This window comes from Hemibagrus wyckioides, linkage group LG25 (genome assembly GCF_019097595.1).
Source record: "Hemibagrus wyckioides isolate EC202008001 linkage group LG25, SWU_Hwy_1.0, whole genome shotgun sequence".
Classification (NCBI taxonomy): Eukaryota; Metazoa; Chordata; class Actinopteri; order Siluriformes; family Bagridae; genus Hemibagrus; species Hemibagrus wyckioides.
Window position 1 is genome coordinate 9,919,473 of NC_080734.1, and position 24,363 is coordinate 9,943,835.

The window sequence follows — 24,363 nt, forward strand, 5'->3', positions numbered from 1 at the left end:
CTTAATCTGTGCAATTAGTTAACTCTGTGATGGGAAGACAGTCATACAAGCATTTCACTACATGTCATATTGTGTATGGTTTTGTATGTGACAAATAAAAAGAATACTTTTCGACCTTGTTACACTAGAGGTCAGATGCCATTAGAATATATACACTGCATTATATACTACTATTATAGAAATGATACAACGTGAAAAGTCAGATCAGGGAATTATCAGATCTTTTGTTTCTGTCGAGACTGCAGTGAGATACAAAGGAGTCAGCTGAAGGAGACATTAAAAAATCATTTAAAAGTCATTTGAAACTTTCGTCAGAAGGCAGTAGAGCTTCGTGTGCATCATGTTAATGACATGAAAATAAAGAAATTACCAATTTAATCAGCCATTAAGGAAATTCCCAGAACGTATGGTAGTTTTAGGATTTAACCAACAAAAAGGATGCCGTAGGAGTACGATCTGCCTGACAGTTTAATTCTTTGTTAACAATCCAGGAACTGCATCAATGTAAAACAAAGCTGCTAACCTTTGATCTGCTCTGTCAACGGTGCATAATCGCGTTCAATTTAGAGAAAATGCATTGGAGTCGCTCTTGAGTGCCAATCTAAATGTCATTAATTTTGCTTAGAGCGCAGTCATTAATGGCTTAGTAAAGATGCGAGTCCAATGCCAAACATAGAAAAGGAATGGGGCGAAGGAGGAAGGGAAAAATCCAATCAGAATCACAGAATCACTCTTTCACTGGTTAGACAGAAATAGACACTTCATACACTCTTAAACAATCACTTACGTTGGCTCTTATTTTAGATGTGAACAGAGCTGGACAAGGGCAGAGTCACTGCAGTATATTGATAGATTTATTCACAGAGACAGAAAGGTACTAAATCTTCACAGAGAAAATGAAAAAAGGGGTAATAAACAGTGTGCAAGTTTCAAAAGTCACTTTTCATGTATCTTCATCCAGATAAAAATCACTGATATAATATGCAATTATCTGAAAGTCAAAGAATATGACAAGATCATGATGACAGAAAGACCTTAGAGACATAATACGTTTAGATTAAGTTACAGAAAGCACACTCTAACTTCTTGGAGACACAAGAGGCTTATTCGCTGATATTTTATAAATCCTTATCTCACACATATCACATTCCCTTTAGCTCTTTTATCTCCTATCAACAAGTGATTGGCTTATTGCTTTGAATTTTTGCTTCTTCTTTTCAGGTGAAATCTCCATTAATGAACATCGAATAAGCACGGCTTAGAATAAATTAGCTGGCTGTTAATTAGCCGTTAAGCCATGTTTTAAAATTACATTTTAAAAGAGGGAAGTGGGGAATGAATGAGGTGGCCAAGGGGTCTCATATATGCAAAACGCGAAGAAGACCGTCACTTTCTTCTTTCTAAGCATGTGCCTTCGCTGTAGTGTGGGTTTAGAGCGGCTGTTTGGTGCCATTAGTGGCAATGTAACTCACGGATGAATGTGTAAGACAGTCTTGCTTCGACTATAGACGGGAATTCGAGTGGAGCTCTCAGTGCCTAGCAGGGCAGCTCTTGAGCTCTTCTCTTTACAAATGCACTTTCAATTTTTTGAAATTGTACTTATACAGTGAAGCATCATACTCCTCTCTGTAGCTGAAAGACATGGAGAGAAAAACAGTAGAGCACAAGCTATGTGTGTTTTCACTTTAATGGTATATTAAAAGGTAACTAAAAATAGTTTACTTCAAAAATAGTTCCTTATAGAAGCCTGTTTCCACCATGGAGAAAAAAATGACTTTATCTCAGATTTGTGACTTTATTTCTCATAATCATGTGTTTACATATCGCAATACGGAACTAACATCTCACATTTCCATTTTCCTCCCTACTACGAGTTTAACTTTAACAATTCTGACTTATTTCCAACACCTTTGAGTGAACATCTCGCAATTCTGTCATTTCTTTCTCCCACCTGTGTATCATATTGTACGATTTTGATTTTATTTTACTTGCAATTCTGACTCTTTTCCCCTCACAATAAATAACTTTAGGTAACAAGCGCATGCTAGCATCTGGTTTTCCTTGTCTTGACTAGCTGATGCGTGTTGTTCTAATATAGCATATTTATAGAGAAATTAAAGAGTTTGTTGGTGCCTTGTTTTAAAAAATTTTTTTTGACTTGCGAAGACAAACACAATGATCCAGAAATTTGACTGGAAAACTAGTAATTGTGAGAAGTAATGCTAGAATTGCAAGGTGTTAACTAAGACTCTGGGTTGTTGATCGGAAGGTCAGGATTCAAGCCCCAGCACTGCCAAGCTACCACTGTTGGGCCCCTGAGCAAGGCCCTTAACCCTCTCTTCTTCAGGAGTGCTGTACCATAGCTGCCCCTGTGCTCTGACCCCAACCTCCAAGATGGGATATGTGAAGAAAAGAATTCCACTGTGCTGTAATATATGTTCGGCAAAAATAAAGGCTTCTTCTTCTAAAATTTGTGAGAAATAAAGTTGCAATTCTAAAATATATACAGTCGCAATTGCACTATATTTTTTTCGATGTGGTGGAAGCAGGCTTAATACAAAGGCTCACCTTGACGCGCCTTGTCTGTGACCCCATGTGGGTAGCCAATTAAAACTCCCTGCTACATAGCACTCACCTTCCGTTTTTTTTCTTGTTGAACAGTTAAAAAAGGTGGATTCCAAGACACTGTGTATAATATAGACAACCATGTTTAATCTTTTGTTTCTACCTAATAAGACTTATTTTGTATTGATAATTCTGCACTGGGAGATAAAAGCTCCTTGGGTGATGATAATTCAAGTATCGAGTTTTTACCATTTTCGTCACAGTTCACTGTGTTATTAGAAAAGACTTCTTGTTCCTGTTTGGTATGCAGCATTGTTGATTTTCTGAATGCACAGTATCCCATGATTTTTTTTTTTTTAGTTCAAATTCAGAAACGGAGATTGATGACGGACTTGTCTAATGTCCAAACTGTTTGTGGGCATCTTGGGAAACCACTTGATGAGCCTTGCCCTAACAGCAGCATGATGTCTACACCCTGTTGGCACAGCAGGGAGTGAAGTGAGCAGCAGAAGTGTCTGCTTCTTCTAGGTAGAAGACAGAAAATTCTGCCAGTGCTGGTAGTGACAATGCATCAGCATAATGAAGTGCAGTGAAGAGAGAGATCTGGATGTACTTTCAGCAGCTGCAATGCCGTTCTCTAAGCTTGAGGCCTGCCTTGACAGAAAGTGCTGGTAGCCTGCCATTACAGTATTGTGAATATCACGGACAAAATATACTCTGCATATCTATGTGAATACAAATGAACATGATCCAAAACTTGGCTAACACATATTCTGGTTATACATACTCACTGTACATCACTGTACAGATTTTCCACCTTCTTTTCACACTTTCTTTGTCTAACTTCTAGAACATGTATTTACTGGCACCGCAGTAAGTGCAAATTTGATAGTATATCATATGTACTGTGTGTTTAATAAAGGAACCAGCTCTCTCTGTTTGAGATTCATCAAACTGCTGGAACACTTCATTCATCAATCTGCCATGACAGTGGACAGGAGGAACCTAGCCTCTGCACTCAGTTGACTATAAGTGCCCGTTGCTGCTTCACTCAGTACACAGTTTACACTGTATGTAATCGTGTATATGTTGTAGGGCTTTCAGCCCTAACGCAGGAGTGCAGGCCAACAGTGTAATACAAGGCAGGCTGCTGTTATAGTAACTTAAAACTTATGGTGCTCCCTTCCCAGGTTGAATTTATGGCACAACTGAGTACAGCCATGTTGCTGTGCGAAATTTAACAGTTTTTTATTATGTATTGTTATTTTTAATTCATTATTCATTATTTCTCTTCCCTCTGCAGATGGAGGAGGGTTAATATGTTAATTGATGTTGTGTCTTAAATTGCTGTCTTCTTGGCCAGGTCACTCTTATAAAAGAGATTTAATCTTAATGAGATTTTATCCTGGTTAAACGTAGGGTATTAACTAACTAACAAACTAAAGCTGGATTTTAAAGCAAATTCTTAAACTTAAATGTCATCTGAAAATACCAAGGAAGCGTTCAATAAGTAAGGAATAAAACATGACAGGGCATACTGATTGAGGAAATTAATCAGTGGATTATTTTCCACAATCCAGTGCTTTTTATTCTGCTTTTACCACAGAGAATCTTTCTAACAGTTACATTTAATGTTCAACAGCCATGTTAGTTCTTAATCCTTATAATCATTCCCTCACCAACTGCCCTTTTTCCCTTTTCCTGTAGTTACCACTACTACTACTACTACTACTACTACTACTACTACTACTACTAATAATAATAATAATAATAATCAAATAAGTATACAAAAAAAAGCCCTCTGTCTTGATGCAAAACATTTCCATACAAATAATAATATGTAGGGAAGCAACAATGCCATTTTTTCCAGATTGATAATGAATTCACATTTTTTTGGTACTTGTTGCTCCTGATTCTGATACCAGCTGTGTCTCTGCTGCATTTCCATATTTGCTACTGGCACGTTCATTTTGATTTGCTCCATTTTGGCAACATTATGAGTTATGAGGAGACAAATTTTGTTTTTAGAGATATTAATTGTTTAATAATTAAAGGAATAAGCCTAGTTTGAGATCTACAAAATCCCTCAGTGAACATCATGCCCCTCCAGCCAACTGACCTACATCAGCCGTTATTAATGATCAAAACTCATTACCAAATTGCCATGAAGATGCCACTAACATCACTGACCGGATGTATAGCAGCCAACAACCAGCAGAATCAGGAACAGGTCACTTTGCACTCAAGCACTCTTCATTACTCAGCCTGTTTTGTGTGCAGAGATCTGCCAGCTGTAATTATAAAACCATTCAGCTAAACATGTGACAGAAGACAGTGGGTAAATAAACAGTTTCCCCCATGATGATCTGAAATGAATATTACAGCATATACAGCCTTTGCTATTAAAAGTGCACGTGTTGTCATGCATGTAGTCTACTCAGCAAGCTCCTTATAATGTAGTGGGTTTTAAATGAGGCGCATCAGCAGGCTGTATTAGTTATCTTGGATGGAGTAGGGATGCAGTAGAAAATGGGTTTTGCATCACACAATGCTTCTGTACAGCTATAAGTAAAGTACATTTTTGTTTTCATTGCATCAGAATCTCTGTTGTCTGTTGTCAATGTCTGCTAGCAGATAATCATCAAGAACAACATACTGAGAAAGAGCTGTTAGTTTCACTCACCTGCTGTTGTCTGTGAACTTTCTTTCTGACCTAGCTTGCATCATTGCAGCAGTGTGCCACTAATAATGCATTCTTTATGAAATACTTTCGGATTGCTTTTGCTTCACGTTGGCTGTTCATTAGTATGGCAACATACATTAGTCTTATGTCTCAGAGTATCATCTGATATCGGAGCATGTTTTATGAATATAATTGTGAGTGAATGAGCTATGTTTTGGGCCATTAAGAGTATCACTATCGATGCCTTACTAACACATTTTTTATTCATTTGTTATCAGCCACATATTATCCAAATCATTTGCTGTCCCTGTGCATGTTGTTATTATACATGTGAACATATTAGAACAAGCTCATTAATATAAACCTATGATTTAAATTACATCCAGCACTTCGGTCAGGGACAGAAAATTAATCAACACCTTCTAGCCAATTAGACTACACAATTCAACAGTGCTGTAGCGTCATAATAAATCTCCTTCAAAATGAAATACTATGAAGTCCGGATACTTACACTGAACTATGAGCTCCACCAGGGCTTCCCGAGGTTTGACGTTGAAGCCATTGTATTGGCTGGTCTGGCAGCGGTAGGAGCCACTCATCTCACGAGACACATTGATGATGCGCAGCACACCATCATAGCTTTCCATCTGCATGCTTCCGTCTGGCATCGGTACCTCTTTATCAGCCCGTGACCACAGGATGATGGGCTTGGGCTTTCCTGAAACAAGGCACTCCAGCTCCACCGTCTCTCCTTCCCGCACCACCAATGGGGACTTGCCCCGTGGCACAGTCAGATTGGGAGGAACTATGGAAGAGAAAAAGAGAGGAGGGACTGATACAGGGCTCGAGAAAGCAGACTGCGTGCAAGACTCACCATCGTGCATCATCGTAACATTTAGGTTAAAAATGTGTGTCTGATTTAAAGCTTTGAGCAGATGAACGCAAAATCAGTCAAAACCACCAAAATCAGAATAATGACAAAAATATCTTGAATTAATTAATATAACTTCATGAAGCATGATGTGGACAAAGTAAACTCTGAACATTTCACAAAAGGTTATTTGAGTTTCTTAACATCAAAGCAGAAACTATTATTAGTAAAAATTAATCAGCAATTAAAAATGTTTTATTCAACATTTACTGATTCAGGAACAAACAAGCTGTTTAAAGCTGTACTTCTGTGTTGGATCATGAAGCAAAACAGGAGACGCTCAGGCTATTTGCAGAGACAAGGTAAAGAATGTTCATAGGACAACTAGGTGGTTTTGATAAATATTTGAGAGCAATCAAAATGAACTGCTGAACTGGTTAAGGGACATTGCTTATAAAATAATACAACTCTCGGCTGGGGTCAGAAGGTCACACACCTCTTGCAAAAAATGTATGTATGTTTAATAATAAAAAAAGATAAATCATAAACTGTATCATGAATTGCATGAAGGTTTTTTTTTTGCCTTGACTGTTATTTCACACAACTAAATAAAAATTAAATGAGCCTGATTTTTAATACTGTGTTATTACCTGGATGATCAGCCAATGTTTTTATGTTTTGTTATAGTTCTTCATGAGTCCCATGTTTGTCCTGAGCAGTTACTGTAAACTGCCTACTGTTTTTCAGAAACATCATCTAGCCTCCTGCTCATTCTGCATATTAGACCCCTTTCTGACAGTATGATGTTGAAATCCATCATTTCACACTAAGGACAACTGAGGGACTTGTACACATCTATTACATAAGGTGCAAACACTCACTGATGCTCAGGAATGCAATATGATACATTAAGAGCCAGGGGGTGTAAAATTTTGAAGAGGATAATCAGTTTAAATTGTATCAGTATGTCTTCTTGGAACCATGTAAATATCTTGTAGCTTCTGAAGGGCGGGAATAAATGTAAAATCTTTAAACAAAATAATAATTTTGATAAGAATAATTATAATTAGAACAATTACAAAATAAAAACACTATTATTATTATTATTATTATTATTGTTGTTGTTGTTTTATTTTTTATTTGTATTATTATTAATGTATTTACTTATATATTTATTTATTTATTTATTTATTTATTTATTTATTATTATTATTATTTAAAATTTTGCAGATTCTGCAAGCGGTATGTAAATGATCTCATCTGTAGCTAGTAACTGGTAAAGAGCTGTCACATTTTCCAATCTTTTCTTCAGTTCCTTTTGTATTGTTCTTAAATAGCTCTCACTCAAAGCTGAAGGACTGTACCCTCTCTACTTCTCCATTATCCTGCAAGTCTGGGAAAACAAGAAGAGAAAATCTATGAAATGATAGAAAATTAGCATAAGGCATTGTTATATAAGCTGTATTTTTGTGAATATAATTATTCTTTGTTCCTTTACATACTAGATTTAAACACTGGAGTAGAACAACACAGAGCTGCTTAATGATGGAAGCTATTCCAGTTTATTAGCGATGTCCTGAAAACAAGCTGTAATGAACAGCCGTTACACTAATGGAGAACGGCCTGACCTAAGCTCAGCACTAGGCCATTAAGCACCGGCCACCTTTTCTACCAAAAGGCTGTAAATGCACCAACACCGGCTAGCAATTAGGGCTGTTTGGGCTAGCGGCTGCTCTCTCTGGCCCACAGTAATGAAATCCTGCTCCATAACAGCTATTACGAGAAGCCCGAAGGAACCATCATCACTGTAGAGAAGGTTGCTGAAATAGTACCTGAGAGAAAATACAGTAACATATAACTGCATTTCTTCTTTTAGCCAGCATAAACCCTACACCACCGGTGCTCTTCATGCTCGCTTACTACAACCAAATGAGTTTCCAGTTTCTTATTACTTGTTTAGCTTTGCTCTGTTTATCATTTATGCCCTGGGTAAAGTTGTATTCCGATGATTCATGCGTGATTTGTCCTTGGCGTTTCTTACAAAGTCAGACAGTTTCATACAACAAAAACTGCTTATCTCTCCTGGACGTGACTGGAACCCAATGACATTTCTGAAACATGAAGTTCTTTCAACTGGAAGCAGTTTACAAGATAGGAATTGTTTAAAAGCAGAAAACATCACTTAGTTTTCAGCTTCTCTGACAAGCAGGAGTCAGAGACCAGCCAAGAAACGCTGCGACAAAGACAATTAAATAAATAAACCTGACACAGGCCTTTGAAATAAGTGGAATGACATCATTTGCTCATTGCCATAGCAACACAGTCTGTCAGTATCTGTCTCTCTATATGTGTGTACTGTATGCGTGTAGTTTCTCTGCACTATAAGCTGTGCACTGTGTCTTTGTGAGTTTTTATGATAATGTGTCTTGCTTGGATATATGTGAGCCTGTTTTCAAATGACAATGCAGAGCGACAAGCCTTTCTCACAAACAATGCTTCCGAAAGAGCTGTTACCGTTGACAGGCTACCGGTGGGGTGGAAAGTGGAAGCTTTCGAACTGTGTCAGTAAATAAAAGCTGCCAGCCATGACATTCGTTCTCAGTGTAACCGTTTGGGTTAAAATATGCACACCTCCTGCTTCCAGTTTTTAATCAAATACCTGAAATCTCCTGGATGAGGGTAAACCTGGGAATGCACTGTAAAGGGCATCAGGTTTCTATATGAAAAATATACTTACCTGCACAAAGCTGCAATAAATAAATATTGAGAAAGAGAGAGAGAGAGAGAGAGAGAGAGCAATAAAAAATAAAATGCAGACAGCCTAGAGGAAAATGTATAAAGCAGAAGAAAAATTGATAAACCCCATATTCTTATTGATCTTCTTCTAATATCATACCTTCAGAATTTCATGAACTCAGCAAAGCCTTGAACAGCTTTGTTATCACTCACCAGCCTGTTTGCGTTGGAACAGATTGTACTTTTCTTTTCTTTTTTTGATGCTATCTGGGTTGCCTGCTAGCCAGAGACTCTGAATAAATAGGATGCTATGGGACACAAGAATAGAACATAGCTGATGGTTCAATTATAAGATATAGCATGAATTTGAGGCCTTAAGATGGTAGTAGCACAACAATTTCCTCCTTTCAGAAGTGATTCAGGGAAACAGAAACTCAGTGCAATCTAGACATTTGGAACATGTCAAGAGACAGTGTTAAAGGAAGTTTATTCTACAATCATTTAGACTTTGTTTATAATTTCATTGCTAATTTATCTCTAAGCTAGAGCTTGTTCCAAACATGCGCTCAGGATTCAAAGCAATCATTAAGGACATGCAGCGTTACAGCAACACAAGAAGTGGTGAGTGAAATCTACAAAGCAGAAAGCCAGCTTAGAGGAACTGATAAAACAGCATACTAAAACGAGAATGACTTCTCCGAGAACCAATGCGAGAAAATACAGACATCTTCATAACTGTGTCCTAGCTGAACTGCACAAAAAAAAGAGTGAGCACAGCAGCGGCTCCGTTCCCCAGCTAATTGGACTGCTTGATCAGGACCAGGCTTCACCCTACAGCACTTTCTTCCAAGAAAACCTAGTGATGCAGTTCCCTGAACTTACTGCCCAATACATTGAGAAAGAGGGTGTAATGGGTGAAAATCAGAGATCTGTCATGTTGCTGAATAGCATAATAGCCAGCTATGTTTCAGACAGTCATTTAAAAGGGGAGCGATTTCTCTTCAGTAGTTCAGCGTTCCTTTCTTCATATCCGTCCTTTGAATGGCTAAAGTTCCCATAGATTAGGGATAAGATTATGTTTTGTAGTGGATTTTTCCCCCAATACTAATACTAACAAGACCAGTGTGAATAGATTAATTGTTTTGGGTCAGCAGAGAAAATGGTGGATAAACTGAGATTAGCATGCTGTTAATGCAACTATATATCAATGACAGTGTGGTAGTGTGTTTTGTTTTGTTGAACCCTTTTTCCAGTAAATAGCCAAAATCTTATTATTAGTTACTCCTGGATAAGAGCCACTGACTGACTGACTGACTGGATAAGAACCACTGACTTATTATTAAATTATTAAGCTTTATTGAACTCAGGTGTTATTGAAGACATATTTAAGAGCTAGAAATCCACCATATGATCTTGCCAAGCTGACTTTCGATGCAGACTAGCATTAGCTATTTCTGTAGACCTCACCTCAAGACACTTTTATTGTAGTATACTGTACAGATCCACCCGGATTTTCATGATTTTGCAATTGCAGAAATGAACACAAAATCAAGCAACTTGCAATTAAAAAAAATGATTATAGTATGATTGTGATTTTCCACAGATTTGGACCAAGATGTGTCACGTGGAATCATCACAATATGAACCGAGCCAAAGCACTCTTTTGTTTCACGTGTATCGAAACATGAGTATAGACGTCATAGAACATAAATACACATGCATCTTCACTGGTAGCAGATTAAAAGAAAAATCCCATACTTGCAATTTTGCCAATGCAAGTTTCCAAGTTTGCAAAAAAAAACTCCTGGAGAGACTGAATGCATAACTCATCACATTTCCAGCATGAGTTATCTGTTATTGTGCTGCAGCTGTGTCAGACCAGTAAGACTTAACATATTGTTTCCTCAGTTAGCAGGTTTCCAGTACAATTATTTTATTTGGTATAACTCACAGTAATTAGACAGAATGTTATTTATTTAAAAAATATAAATAAATAAATAAATATCCATATACTTTTGTCATAACAAACATATGCTATTATTATTATTATTATTATTATCATTATTATTATTATTATTATTATTATTACACTTTTTCTACTGATTTATTTTTTTTCTGAGTTCGAAAATTCATTTGAAGGAGGTGTATGAACACCATGATGAGCCCTGCTTGATGATGACTACAGGGAGGCAGGTGAGGAAGAGGTTTGAGGGGCAAATCAGAAAGAAAACGGGGAACATGCATAAGGAATTTGGATATAATCATAATCATAAGGCATGAGAAATCCTGTAACATGCTCAAAGTGACCCTTGATATTTATTTAAATTATTTCTATAGCTCATATTAAAATGAAACAAAGCTCTCAAATTACTTAGCCTTGACACTTTCCGGTCTCACCTGCGACAAGTCCTTTGTAACTGCTTTCTACTTGCAGATAAATGGAAGCAAAACCCAAAGACCTTCAGCTTAATGGCTTTGATTACAAGTCTGATGGATTCTGTATTCACTCTAAAGGACGACGGAACCGTCATGTTGATTGAACGTATAAACGGAGCACGATCTCGGACAGCCTCGTCGTCTTCTCTCAGCCTTCCTAAGGGCTGCATGTTTAAATATACAGACTCATGCAAAGATTAATTGCCTGGTGGCCAAAAGAAGCATCCAGTCTGCTCTCTACAGCTTCATTAAAGCCAGAGAGTAGAATGAAGATTGATTACATTTTACTCCATTCTATAAAAATTGAGCCAACTCTCCCTTTCCATGGGTTTCATCACTCTTTTTACTATTCTGCTACTCAAGGGGGAAAATCCTCAGTACTTGTTTGGATACTTTTCATGAATAAATCATACTGTTCAAATTGAAATTGGATTCAGTCCCATATGCATAGGAAAGATATTTGCATATATTTTCAAAAATATGTTGATAGAATTTGTGAAATATATTTACATACATTTTAATTTAAATATAGGTAAACAGTATATTACAAAAAAATGACAGACGGACATCTTAAACTATAAACAATTTGCAACCAATTTCCACCATCACCACTCACCCCCTGCGTTTCCTTACTGCGTATTCACAGGCTATGGCATGCCCTAGCATCGTTAGGATGTGTTCAAACACTGATTATCCTGGCCTCAATCTCATTGCAAACATTTCCACAGCATGAAACCCTGGCAGACCTGCCGCTTAATCGCTGACAAATGCTTTTATTAAGACTCTACTTGGCCCCGCAGTTGCGCTGCTTCGGAAATCCAACATCCAACGCAAAATGGTTTATCCGAAACAGGCTGCAGGGGGAAAATGCACGGACTAACGGTTAATACTGTCCTCGGCTCACCCAAGATAAACTGAGAGCAAACAAATAAGCATCTCAGAGGAGAAGCAAGCACATATAAATATTTTAGAATGTTAAAAATTATATACCAATTATACAATGCCAATATACCTCAATAATCATAATAGAACTAAACTCCAGCTGATGGATAACAATCTACTAGACATACATTAAACTTGCCAATAGTTAAATATTCTTCAATTCTTCTCTTTTATTTATTTGAATATATTTAATGTGCATATCTGCTCACTTTGTACTTGCCCTATTTTGCACAGTTGCTTTTGTACATCTGTTTACATTTATATCTGGTTACATCTACACAAATCTTCATTTGTATTCATTCACACTTACTTTCTGCATCATCTGTTTACATGGTATGTGTGTATGAATGTGTGCAACTTTTAACTGAGAGAGCCTTAATTCCGTTGTGCAGCTGTACAATCACCATAAAAGTAGTCTATTCTATTCTAATCAAAGCATTACACTTATGTGCAATTCTTTATATTTTATATTTTACAGTGTAATCTGCTTATCTGATGTTAATTGGTCTTTTTTAAGTCCTTAATGTTAATTCTTTTCAGGAGTGTTAGGTTTAAATGTCCTGGTTGCTGTCTGAGATTTCCAACACAAACTTTGTTGGATTGTATACAATGACAATAAAATGTACGATTTTACCTTATCATTATTTATTATAATGTTAAATATTGGGAATTGTCTTAAATAGTTCTTCATCCTGAATAGTTGACATTAATGACGATTCTTCTTCTTCTTATTATTATTATTAAATCACAGTGCTGTTGAATGCTTGATTTGGATTGGTCAGATGGTACTGACTAACTTTCTAGAACAGCACGGCTCTCACTCCCAATTTCTTACACAGGGATTTGTATACTAGAGGCTCCACATAAACACATTTTGTGTCATTTGTGTTGATATGGTGAGGCTGGTGAAGGTGAAGTATGTTTATTATTTTTGGAAGACGTCTGCAGTGTCAGCGCTTTGTAACCGTTCCACTGGAATGTCTTCAGGGCAGAGGGGTTTTGCAGTTTTTCCATAACATTAAAAACTCTATACTTTTGTTTTGTTACATACAAGCAAGACAGTAAAAGAGGTTGGTGAGGGAAGAACTGTTTACTGCTTCTTTAACGTAAGTGATAACAGCTTCAAAAATGTTCTGCAGCACTGAATATAACTATAAATGAATAGAAAGTATGAAATGTTAAACATTAATGGATAAAAACTTCTCTGCTTTGTGTAGGACTGCACCACATCAGCCAGCGGCTGAATATTTTCCTATAACATCATGTCCCATCGTGTTTTACTTTTAAAATCGGCTCCATCACGTCACACCTCACGTCCCATCTTCACAATTATATTGTAATGAAAAAAAAAACTGTCATTGTTTTTATTCTTTAAACTCGACAGTGTATTTCATTGTGTGTTCAGGACTGTGTTTAAATCCCTCTCACACGTCCAAAAACACAGGCTGTGACTATTTAAAAGATAACAAGAACACAAACGTGGCAAGCGTGTTTAATTGTGCAGTTTTAGCAAATGGGGGATTATCAAAGGATTACACTCTTCCTGTTACGCAATTATGCTGGAAGGTCAAGACACTGCTGGTGTAAATATTGCATCAAATATGGTGATGTGGATTTGCTTCAGCAAGCAGACGGCTGGTAATAAACAGGACACCCAAGTATCCTAGTGTATTTCTGAACATTTTTAAACCATCAGTTTATATTTTTGTGAGAATAGAACTATCTAGGCTTAAGAATGGATGTTTCTTAATACTACATATGATCTCGGACTAGCCTCCTGGTGGTCCAGCAGCACTCTCATTGCTGATTTTCATTTGGTCCCAGACTAACCCAGCCACTGAAGAGTTAAATGCCAGGTCTGCCGGTCCTAAGCCTGATTTAAATGGGACGGTTGCGTCAGGAAGGGCACCTGGCATAAAACCTGTGCCAAATCGAAACATGCGGAATAAATGATCCACTGTGGCGACCCCAAAAACAGGGAGCAATAATAACGACAACATATGATCTCTGAATGTAAAAAATTAAAAATTAATAATATTTGAAGTGGCTTCATGTACAGGACAAAAGCAGAAAAACCCCAACCCTAGAGGTGTACAGCAAATGTGCTAACTGCTAAGTCACCAACCTGCACTAACAACCCCTTGTATCCCCAGCCTAAATATTAGATATCTAGATACCCAAGAATCATCCAAAGAAACCCCTTAAGAAGCCCTTTCTTACAGGACTGCGGATATTCTTTCACTATTTTTTATATTTTCGAAAGTAAAAAAGTTCAATCCCAGCAAACCGACTGTAACACATCACTGAACCGCAGCTGACAGACAACCAGCTGAAGATGGGTGATGAAATTTTGGCTTTCTGGTGGTATTCCTGTAGGTCAGGCGATGCTTCCTTAGCCTGGGTATTGATCTGGTTCACCTCACTCTAGTCCAAGATTAGTGTGATGATAATGAACGTTGATACAGTACTGATAGATGGAAGCCTATTGATGAACTCAATGAGTGCTAATTAGATGGGGAACTTAATTTCTTCCTTCCACTTCCTCCATCTCCAAACACTTCCTTAATTTCACACTGCATGAATGGATAAAAAAAAGTAGACATATAATGACACTGAAAATTTTAGGATGTTTAGGATGTTGTCGCTATATTTCAGTGCATTTACAGAAATACAGGCCTGATTGCATTAAAAAAAGGTCTCATTATTGAGGAAAACTTTTGGTGTCACACTGAAGTACAACAAAGGACTAACTGAAGCGCTCTCATAAAACTTAGCACATATTGGCACAGCAGTTATCCCTTACAGCCTGTAGACTTTAATTACTCTGACATGTGAAGTGCAGTAATAAACGTGTAGGTGGTGATCCAGCAGCTCAAGCCAGCATGTGTGTGGACGTGAGACTCACCAGTGGTGGAAGAGATGTTAACGTCGATGCTGATCTCGGGGATGCCCCCGCCTCTGAGCGATGCCACGCAGGTGTAGGTGCCAAAGTCGGTGAACTTCAGATCGATGATGTCCAGATTTGTGGTTCCTGGGGAGATGTCAGGGTCAGTCTGGGTAATGACCATGCGCTCAGAGCTGCGCAGGGCTCGGCCGTTCTTCAGCCAGCTGAACTGCAGCTCCTCAGGGGGCGTCGCCTCAACCTGGCATGAGATCTTCACTTCACGACCGATCTGAATGTTGTCGTCGTTGTGGTACGGGTCAGGCGTGATCCAAAAGCGGCCTTTTTTCAGCGCTGGAAAGAAAACAGAAAGTAAACAGTAATTAGCATTTGAAAGAGTCTCCTGAGCGGCTGGGTAATATCTGTTTTCTTTTTATTTTGAGCTTAAACGCTTTGCAAACTGCGTGTGTCAACACCACAATGTTTTTTGAATTGCCGACAGTGGCAAGAATCTCCAAGACTTTGTACATTTACTGCCAAAGTATTTGACTATTCCGGGACAATCTGTGCCAATTAGCACATAAATAAGTACTTCATTTTAAAAAATAATAATAAAATAAAAATAAAAATTGGATGTTGGATCCAAACAAAAATAAACAACACAGCACAAACACATGAAATATTTCAGACTGAGTTTGAGTTTCGTGGGTTTTTTTTTTTTTAATTCATGCTAATCTACAGATATTAATCAAGTTACAGATACCTTCAGATAACAATCTAAATTAATTTCCGGTGCAGGATGTTTGTATAGCTTGGAACGTGTGTTTGCCATTTCACTCGCAAACAAAAGAACAATCAGAGTCTCTGAATCTTTTCATCTACTCTCCTGTGACATTATCAGGTTGGGAAAAGAAGGAGAGAAAAAGAGGAAAAGTGAACATAAAAACGAGCTGTCAAACGGAGGAAATTGAAAAAGCAAAACACAACACAACTCAAATGCTAGATCTAATCTAATGAGGAGATCTGATGCCTTTGTTTTCGAATCGATTCCATCCTGAAAACAGATCTGCTCTCTAATTCATGTTGTAATAAGGTTGACATGTCCCTACAGAAGACTTCAATTTGTGTGAGTAATTAATTTCCACCCTGGTCCCATGATACAAAATGATGTCAATGAACCTTAATACAATGGGTGACAACGACCTTTTTCAAATTAAATAAAAGGAATTTGAGACTCTTGTCAGTTAATCATGTGTTGTTGGCTGTACCATGAAGAGTTACCTCAGCCTCAAAGGCTATAGAATTGAATTTTATCCAAAGAAAGAAAAATATGATACAGCACGATACAAAATCAATATTAACAACAAAAACAATCATATTTCACAACCAATCAGGATTGCAGATTTAAAAAATTGCAGCATTGAAAACAACTAAAAAACCACCCTAATTATTTTCATGTGACTGATACGAGATTTTGATATGATGCTGATTTGGCTGACCTAACACTGAAATTTTTGTTTTGAGTATGTTCAGTTAACTTCTGTATTATTTTCACTCTCTGAGCCCTTTAGTACTGTTTGGGTCAAACTGGCTTGAGGCATTATTGTGGTTTTATAAAGCACTACAGAAATAATAATAATAATAATAATAAAACATAAATATACTTTATGAATATTGTCTTTATCTCAATCCCAAACAATACAGATACGATTTGTGTATAATGTTTGTAATTACTAGATCAGAAATCTAAGTGATAAAGTGATCATTTGTGTAATAAAATGTACTATAATAACAACCTTGGTGAGTAAATAAATTTAGAGTAAAATTGAAATGGATCAAAGTTTTAATTAATGTTTAATATTATATTTATATTTAACAAATACAGGTGATGAACAAAAGAAGCAAAACAAACGAAAGGCAAAAGAAAGCAGAAGAAACGTCTACAAAAGATTAATGCATTCACTGGCTATGAAATACAGCTCACAAAAAATGCATCCGAAACCAGTACATTCAAATAGTTTTATATAAAATTATATAAATTTCTGACATTTCCGTTTCTGACATGTTGACTTGAAGTTCACGGTGTTAGAGTATTATTCACAAAGGCAAGGACACTCTGCTGGTGATATGCAGTGAGGTTTTTCGCATGCTTGCTGTACGCCATGGTAAATCTTGAATGTGAAATGTACAAGACGCTGACACGCCGACACAGCAGGTAGCATCGCTGCCTCATCGCTCCAGGGTCCCGAGTTTACTCAGGTGCTCAGGTGTCTGTCTATGTGGAGTTATTGTGCATGTTCTCATCATGTTTCCTCTGTTTTCATTTAACAGATGCTTCTATCCAAAGCAAGTTACAAATGAGGAAATACTGTATATTACCAGCAAAGCGATATGTCAGGCAGTGGACAATACTACTAGTGCTACAATACAAGATTTTAATTGAGTGTTACATTAAGTGTAAATTAAGTGGCATAGTGCACAGAGTCAAGGTGTAAGAGCTAGCATAAGTAATGATTATTATTATTATATTTTTTGGAGTGGGGTTAGTTAAGTGTTCATGGAAGAGGTGGATCTTTAAACATTTTTTAAAGGATATTGATAGATTCTGCTGTCTGGATTGAGGTTGGAAGTTAATTCTCTCACTGAGCAGGCACTAAGTTAACTGATAACTTTATTTACATCAATGCATAGGACTGGCTCCGTAGTAAAGTTCTGCTACAGTATTATTTGAGTACTCAGTGAGATACACAGAAACACATGGCATCCAGACTGCACTATGCTAGCAGTGTCTTTTAACCAGTTCAGCACATAGCTAGTGACTCTGAACAGAGCAGAACACCAGATGATTGTCAAGCCTCCACCATTGTCTGCATCTGCACAGCTGTTCCTGTCAACACACTCATTAGATAAAATGTCACTCGACTATGATGAGCTATGATGACTTATTTTAGTCTTATTTCCACTTTGTTATATGTAACTTAAAACCTAACTGCTTCAAGCTAGTAGCAACTGAGCAAGGGAAAGTAGTGGCTCAGTGGTTGGACTAGGGACTAAGCTGCCACTGCTGGGCCCCTGAGAAAGGCCCTTAACTGTCAATTTGCTGCCAAATTTTCTGTAACACTTACCCTCCACAGGATTGTAGGGAACCTGGAGTCCATCCCAGGGGACTCAAGTTGAGGCATAAGGCCAGGAGCCACCCTGAATGAGGTGCCAAACCATCACAGGGCACAATCACTCACACACTACAGACAATTTAGAGATGCCAATCAACCTACAACACATGACTGGACTTGGGGAGGAAACCTGAGTAACTAAAGGAAACTGGGGAGGATATGCAACCTCTACATGCACAGGGCAGAGATGGGAATCAAACCTGAAGGAACCAAATCCCAAATGTTCAAAGCAAACATGATAAGAGAAGGGTATTGTTTGGGTCAAGGGGTGGGGGTACATAGTGGCTTAGTGGCTACCTTGCACCCTATCCAGAGTGTCTTCCCATATTGTCCCCCAAGAATAGGCAGTACAAAAAATGGATGGATAAACAGATGGATGGATGGATGGATGGATGGATGGATGGATGGATGGATGGATAGATGGATGAATGGATGGATGAATGGATGGATGGACAGACAAATGGACGGACGGATGGATGGATGGATGGATGGACAGATGGATGGCTTGATGGATGGTATGAGTTAGATGCATAGGACCATCTCCATCAGAAATACACCTCTCCATTTTGGAAATGATAACACATTTGCGCTCTGACATACAAAAAGCTCTCTGTGCATCTCACCTCATAACTCACAGAACTATGTGAGCTTGTCTGTATCGTGCATTAGCCTTAATGGATAGTGCAAAATACAGTGTCAAGGAAATAGTTTCATTTAGCACCTGCAGTGTGAGGGACCACAGCATCAAAGTCACCTTGTAGAAGAGGAATGTGTGCTCAAATTCACTACGACTAAAGAGCAGACAACAGCAAAGGCAGCACAAAAATGTCAGTTATGTCCCAAAATTGGTTTTCTTATAAAATCTGACTTAATATTTCTCTTGGGAATTTGATTCATATTAGATATTCTCTACACATTTGCACCTCTGATCCCAAGTGCATTTAAACAGAGCATGTGGTTTAAAGTTTTTAGCAAACACACTTTTTTTTGGAAAGAGATCACACTCCCATTTCTGCTTGAACTAATTAACCACAAATGACTCACTTTGTAGTCAGGGTCTTAATAAATCAGCGCCTCAGTGATCTGGCTACTTAACACTAATCCTATGCTGAAATACTCTTAACAAGCAAGCCAACTATGTGCAAGCTACTCTGGCTAAATTATGTGAATTATTAATGAAGTGTGATGAAATCCTGGGTTAGGTCAAAATATAGTATGTCTTTGCTTACAGCAGGATCTTCAGTCAAACGTAAACACAGGAAATACTTCCTGATTTGGATCCAGTGTTTGTTTCAGGGCAGTATCAACTCTAATCCTGATATTTAGTATAAGATTGATGCATCCATAGTCTCTAGTGTCAACACAAACACACAGGGGATTTACTGTTGCTCAAGTAGTGACAAACTTCAAGAAGCAAAGACAGCAAAGGGCAAGTACAGGCCTGAATCTATTAGGTGTCAGAGAAGTGTTACACCATCCATCCTTGCAAACATGGAGTCGTCGTACCTCATTAAATTTCCATGAATACAGAGAAAAACAGCTTTTTTTCCATTTAGTACATTCATACTGTATGTTGTTGGTACACTGGCTCTGCGTATTGTTTAAAGGAAAACTATAGATTTCTACTGAAATCGAAATATTTTTACACTGAACTACATTTTTAACACTGATGGTATTCTTAGTCTGTGACCTAATCACACAGTATCAGAATAAATGTATTGATAGAGACTTCAAAACATTTCTGTAAGTCGATCTGGATAAGGACATCTGCCAAATGCCATTAATGTAAATGTAAATGTTTTTGATGTGATTATCAATGCAGCTACAGTACATACCGCAGGAGTGCTGAATTTCAATTCAGACTGCATATACCTATATATTTCATACATCTGCAGTCATACAGACATTTTTAGATTTTTTTCATTTACTTTCTTCCATTTTTTTCCCAGCTGTATAGTAAATTCTATTTTTATTATAATATTACTTCTTAATATATTTTTTTATACTTTGTTTTCTTCTTCTTCTTTTTTTATTCTTATAGATTCTCACAAATGTCAACAATTATTAAAGGACTAAAGTGCTGCTGCATCAATCTCTTCAGGTAGAGATGAGAGTGAGGTACCAGGATCAATAAAAATAGCATTGTGGGTAATGTAAGTAGACTGTAAGTGAACTCTTAAAAAAAAAAAAAGGAAGAAAGAAAGAAAGAAAGAAAGAAAGAAAGAAAGAAAGAAAGAAAGAAAGAAAGAAAGAAAAAAAATCAATTGAAAATATAATTATAATAAATTTTGGATGCCGTCGAAAATCATGTGATGTAAAAAGATTGCTGTGCAACTCATGAGCTCGACTCATTCTGCAAGTTTCAGTATGCATTTTAACCCTTTTTACAAGTACGATGGCATTCTGTTCTGCTGGTGGAATGGAAATCAATTTATGGGACATTTTCAATCAGTAAAAAAACAAATAACTTGTCATATGGCGGAAAGTCTGATATTAAATCAGTCAGGACTCTGCTGGCTTTCAGTGTGAGATGTGTGTTTTTCCCTCAGTTGGATAACCTCACACAGAATGTTATTGGTTAAAGATAAACACCATCAAATTTTAGATGCTTATGAACAAGCACTTGCGGCATCTCAGAGAGCAGAAATGGGTTTGATATCACTACTTACTTTGAAGATAGAAACATTTGTGAGGAAAATCTTTAAAAAATTTTTTTAGAAGTCTATTGACCCTAGTAGTCTAGATTAAAGCCCTGAGAGTCTACTATTATATAAGCTATTGAGATAGTGGCACTTTGGAGTGTGACATGACAAAGAAATTTAATCCTGAGCATGGACACCCTGAAACAGGCAAAATTAAATTTTTTGGCCTCTTGTTAAAAGTGTTAAATCCCAGTCACAAAAAGAGGTCATACATGATCAGAACCAGGATTAATAGGTTATAGAAAATCCTACAGTAGCATAAATATCAGCATCCTATTGAATCAGCAAATGCTGAGCATTACTCTACACACAAAAGAGCCATTTGTAAAAGAATCAACACACTGTATGCACCAAGGCATGAAAAACAACATGCTCGCTATATATTATTGATGACATAGCTTTTGCTGTGTAGACGCTCTTTTATTGGCCTGCCTGTAAACTTTCTCAGAAGCTTTGATCTTAACTAAAATATACGCTGCCGCTGCTGAGTCTGCAGAAACGGCTTTTAATCCAAACTGCCGAGCTCAAGCCACGTATAAAAACACCTAGATAAAAAGCGCGTGATTAAAAAGAGGCAAATCACGTTCTCAGAATGCATGCAAATGCCCCGGTTATCTGCTGATGTGCATAATGTAGTTTAGTTTATGTAGCAGAGATTTAAGTGCTTGGTGGCTGATGAATGATTCTCATTACCACAGTCCAGTGGTTTGTAGCTTAGGAGTGACCTATAGGATAAGCGGAGACTGTTTACCAGCATTCATGGAGATACACATAGGCCATATTAATATGCTGCACATAGAAGCCCTATAGATTTGCATTGTGTTCATAATTGCATATTTACATAGTAGCGTCATTACATTATTTGCTGTTCTGGAGATCTCTTCAGCAATACAAACCATATATCATTAAACCAACATGCAGTGGTGGCTCAGGGGATAAGGCATTGGGGCAACTAAAAGGTTGCACGCTCAAATCCCAGCCTCAGCATACTGCTACTATTGAGTTCTTGATCAAGAACTGCTTAGTGTGTGTTAAGTCTCAAATGTAAGTTGTTCTTCTTTCGGCTGCTCCCTGTTCAGTGGCGCCACAGCGGATGCCCATCCTGATGCAACCCTCCCATTTTATCTAAGCTTGGCACCAGCATTAACAGTTAACTCTTCAGTTAGCTCCCTGCCTGGGAATCGAACCCAGGCTGCGGAAATGGGATCCTGCCGCTGGACCATCAAGAGGCTATCCAGTCTCTACTTACAGTCCTTTTAGATAAATGTGTCAGCTAAAAGCAGCAGATGTGCATGAATACCACTGGAAGCTGATATACTAAAGAAAAATTTTGTTGCAGGTGATCTACAAGGAACATTTGTGTAAAATATGCTTTATTCAATTCAAACTCTGAACTCTGAATTTACGATCTACGATGATGAAAACCCAAGAACACAAGCCCTCAACTCAGGAATTCCACTCATAAACCTGGGTCTATTCAACCCAGAGTTCAACAAGTGACATAAAAATCAATATAGCTGTTCAGAGCATCAGCAGTAAACAAAGAGCACTTCATAACTTGAAATAAGTTCACAAGTATTTGTTTAAAGGCATTCCCTTGTTAAATCTATAACACTGACTATACAGTTCACTGACTAGAGGTGGTAAATACAGTGTATATCAGTCAGTCAGTTAGCTGACACAGAGGCACACATGAGATTTTTTTTTTTTTAATGGCATATGTCCGAGTTCTGAATTCCCACATCCGTGGTAAGTGAAATGCAGTAGAACATTACAGTAGAAACTGGGTGAAGAGGTAAGAGGGTGCAAGAAATACTTGGAGAAGTATAAGGTGAAACATTGAAGTAAAAAAATATTATTGTTTATAGCACAGTATGAAGACAAAATAAAAGTAGTTGATTCAGAGTAGTATGCTCTGTTTCTAAAGAATTTGTGATTAATAATAATAATAATAATAATAATAATAATAATAATAATAATAATAACAACAACAAAATAATAATAATAATAATAATAATAATAATAATAATAATAATAATAATAATAATAATTATTATTATTATTATTATTATTATTATTATTATTATTATTTTATTTTGTTCCCCATGGGTCTGAACTGAATGCTGTTTATACTGGAGGTGTCAATTAGTGGAGAATATTGACTATAAAACAATTTTTAACCCCATAACATACTAAATTTAATACAATTTAATGTTCATTAAAGTACTCATCTTCAAGTGTTTCTGTTAATCTCCTCAATTCAAGTCAACATGGTACTAGAGTTTGCTTCATATGTGTTCTGTGTACATCTGAACTATTGTTCATTCTTAAAATAATTCCATTCCTATTACTGTGAAAAGTTTGACTTTATTATTTATACTATATATATTTTTCTCTACCCAATTTCAATCCTTCATTCCAAAATGACACGCATGCATTATTTTCTTACATCAACACACCTCTAATTTACTTTTAATCACAATCCTAAATCATTACTCTATTGCTATAGGACCACTTTAAAAATGTATGCAGCTACCGTGCATTGTTTGGAGTAGAACTGATAGAACACACAGCAACTGTATACCTTCTTTATAATCTGTATATATAAAAACCTAATCTATAATAAAGAAACAAGCCACTCGAGGCTGTGCCGAACAGTGATTTAGGGCCTCACTCAGAGCCAAGTTATGCACACAGAGCCGGGATTTTATACAGCAATTGCACACATCTGTATTTAGATCTGAGATCTTGAGGTATTCAGGACATAACTCTGTGTGTCAGTTCTGCTTGATTCGTTACTGTTTTTGAACACAGAGCTTAAGTGCATTAAGTGCATTTTGTGTGATACTGACACAAGCAAAGAGCATTAAGTCCAGCACCTCTGTCTGACAGGCTGATGTAACTGCAGTATGTCACACTGATTTATCATTTGGGCTGTAAATTCACACACACAAACACACACACACACACAAAACCTGGAAATCCATTTGAGGCCAATAATAAAAACAGAAATATGACAATAAATGAATAGTATAGACCCTTTAGTGAAAAAGCATTTATTCAATGCTTGCCATCTAAAATATTCTTTTTTATTTTTATTTTTAAATTGTTGCACATCGCTCCCGATAGCAGAAATGATATTTCCTTTTTCAGTCCATATTCTCTTTTTTTCAGACTTAAAGGTGAGTGCTTGTGTGTAACAGCTATTAAAGCTATATGCTCAAATGTCTCTGTCTCAAATGCTTGTACTCAGGAAAAATCTGGCAACCTCAAAGGTGTGAACTCACAGGCAGGTGATCTACTGCATATTCAGAAGGACGCACAGAGAAAACTGACAGACTTTTTTTTTTTTTTTTTTTTTTTAACGGGACTTT

At 37.1% G+C, this 24,363-nt stretch overlaps 1 protein-coding gene across 1 annotated transcript in view; it reads right to left on the bottom strand.

Annotated features, from left to right (window-relative positions):
- Positions 1-24,363, bottom strand: part of mdga2a (MAM domain containing glycosylphosphatidylinositol anchor 2a) — a 189,768-nt gene that overhangs the window by 48,728 nt on the left and 116,677 nt on the right. The window contains exons 7-8 of the mRNA XM_058379526.1: positions 15,139-15,468; positions 5,760-6,053 (exon numbers count right to left, since the gene is read on the bottom strand). Of these exons, the coding sequence (XP_058235509.1) occupies positions 5,760-6,053; positions 15,139-15,468 (624 nt within the window). The remainder of the gene's footprint in view (positions 1-5,759; positions 6,054-15,138; positions 15,469-24,363) is intronic.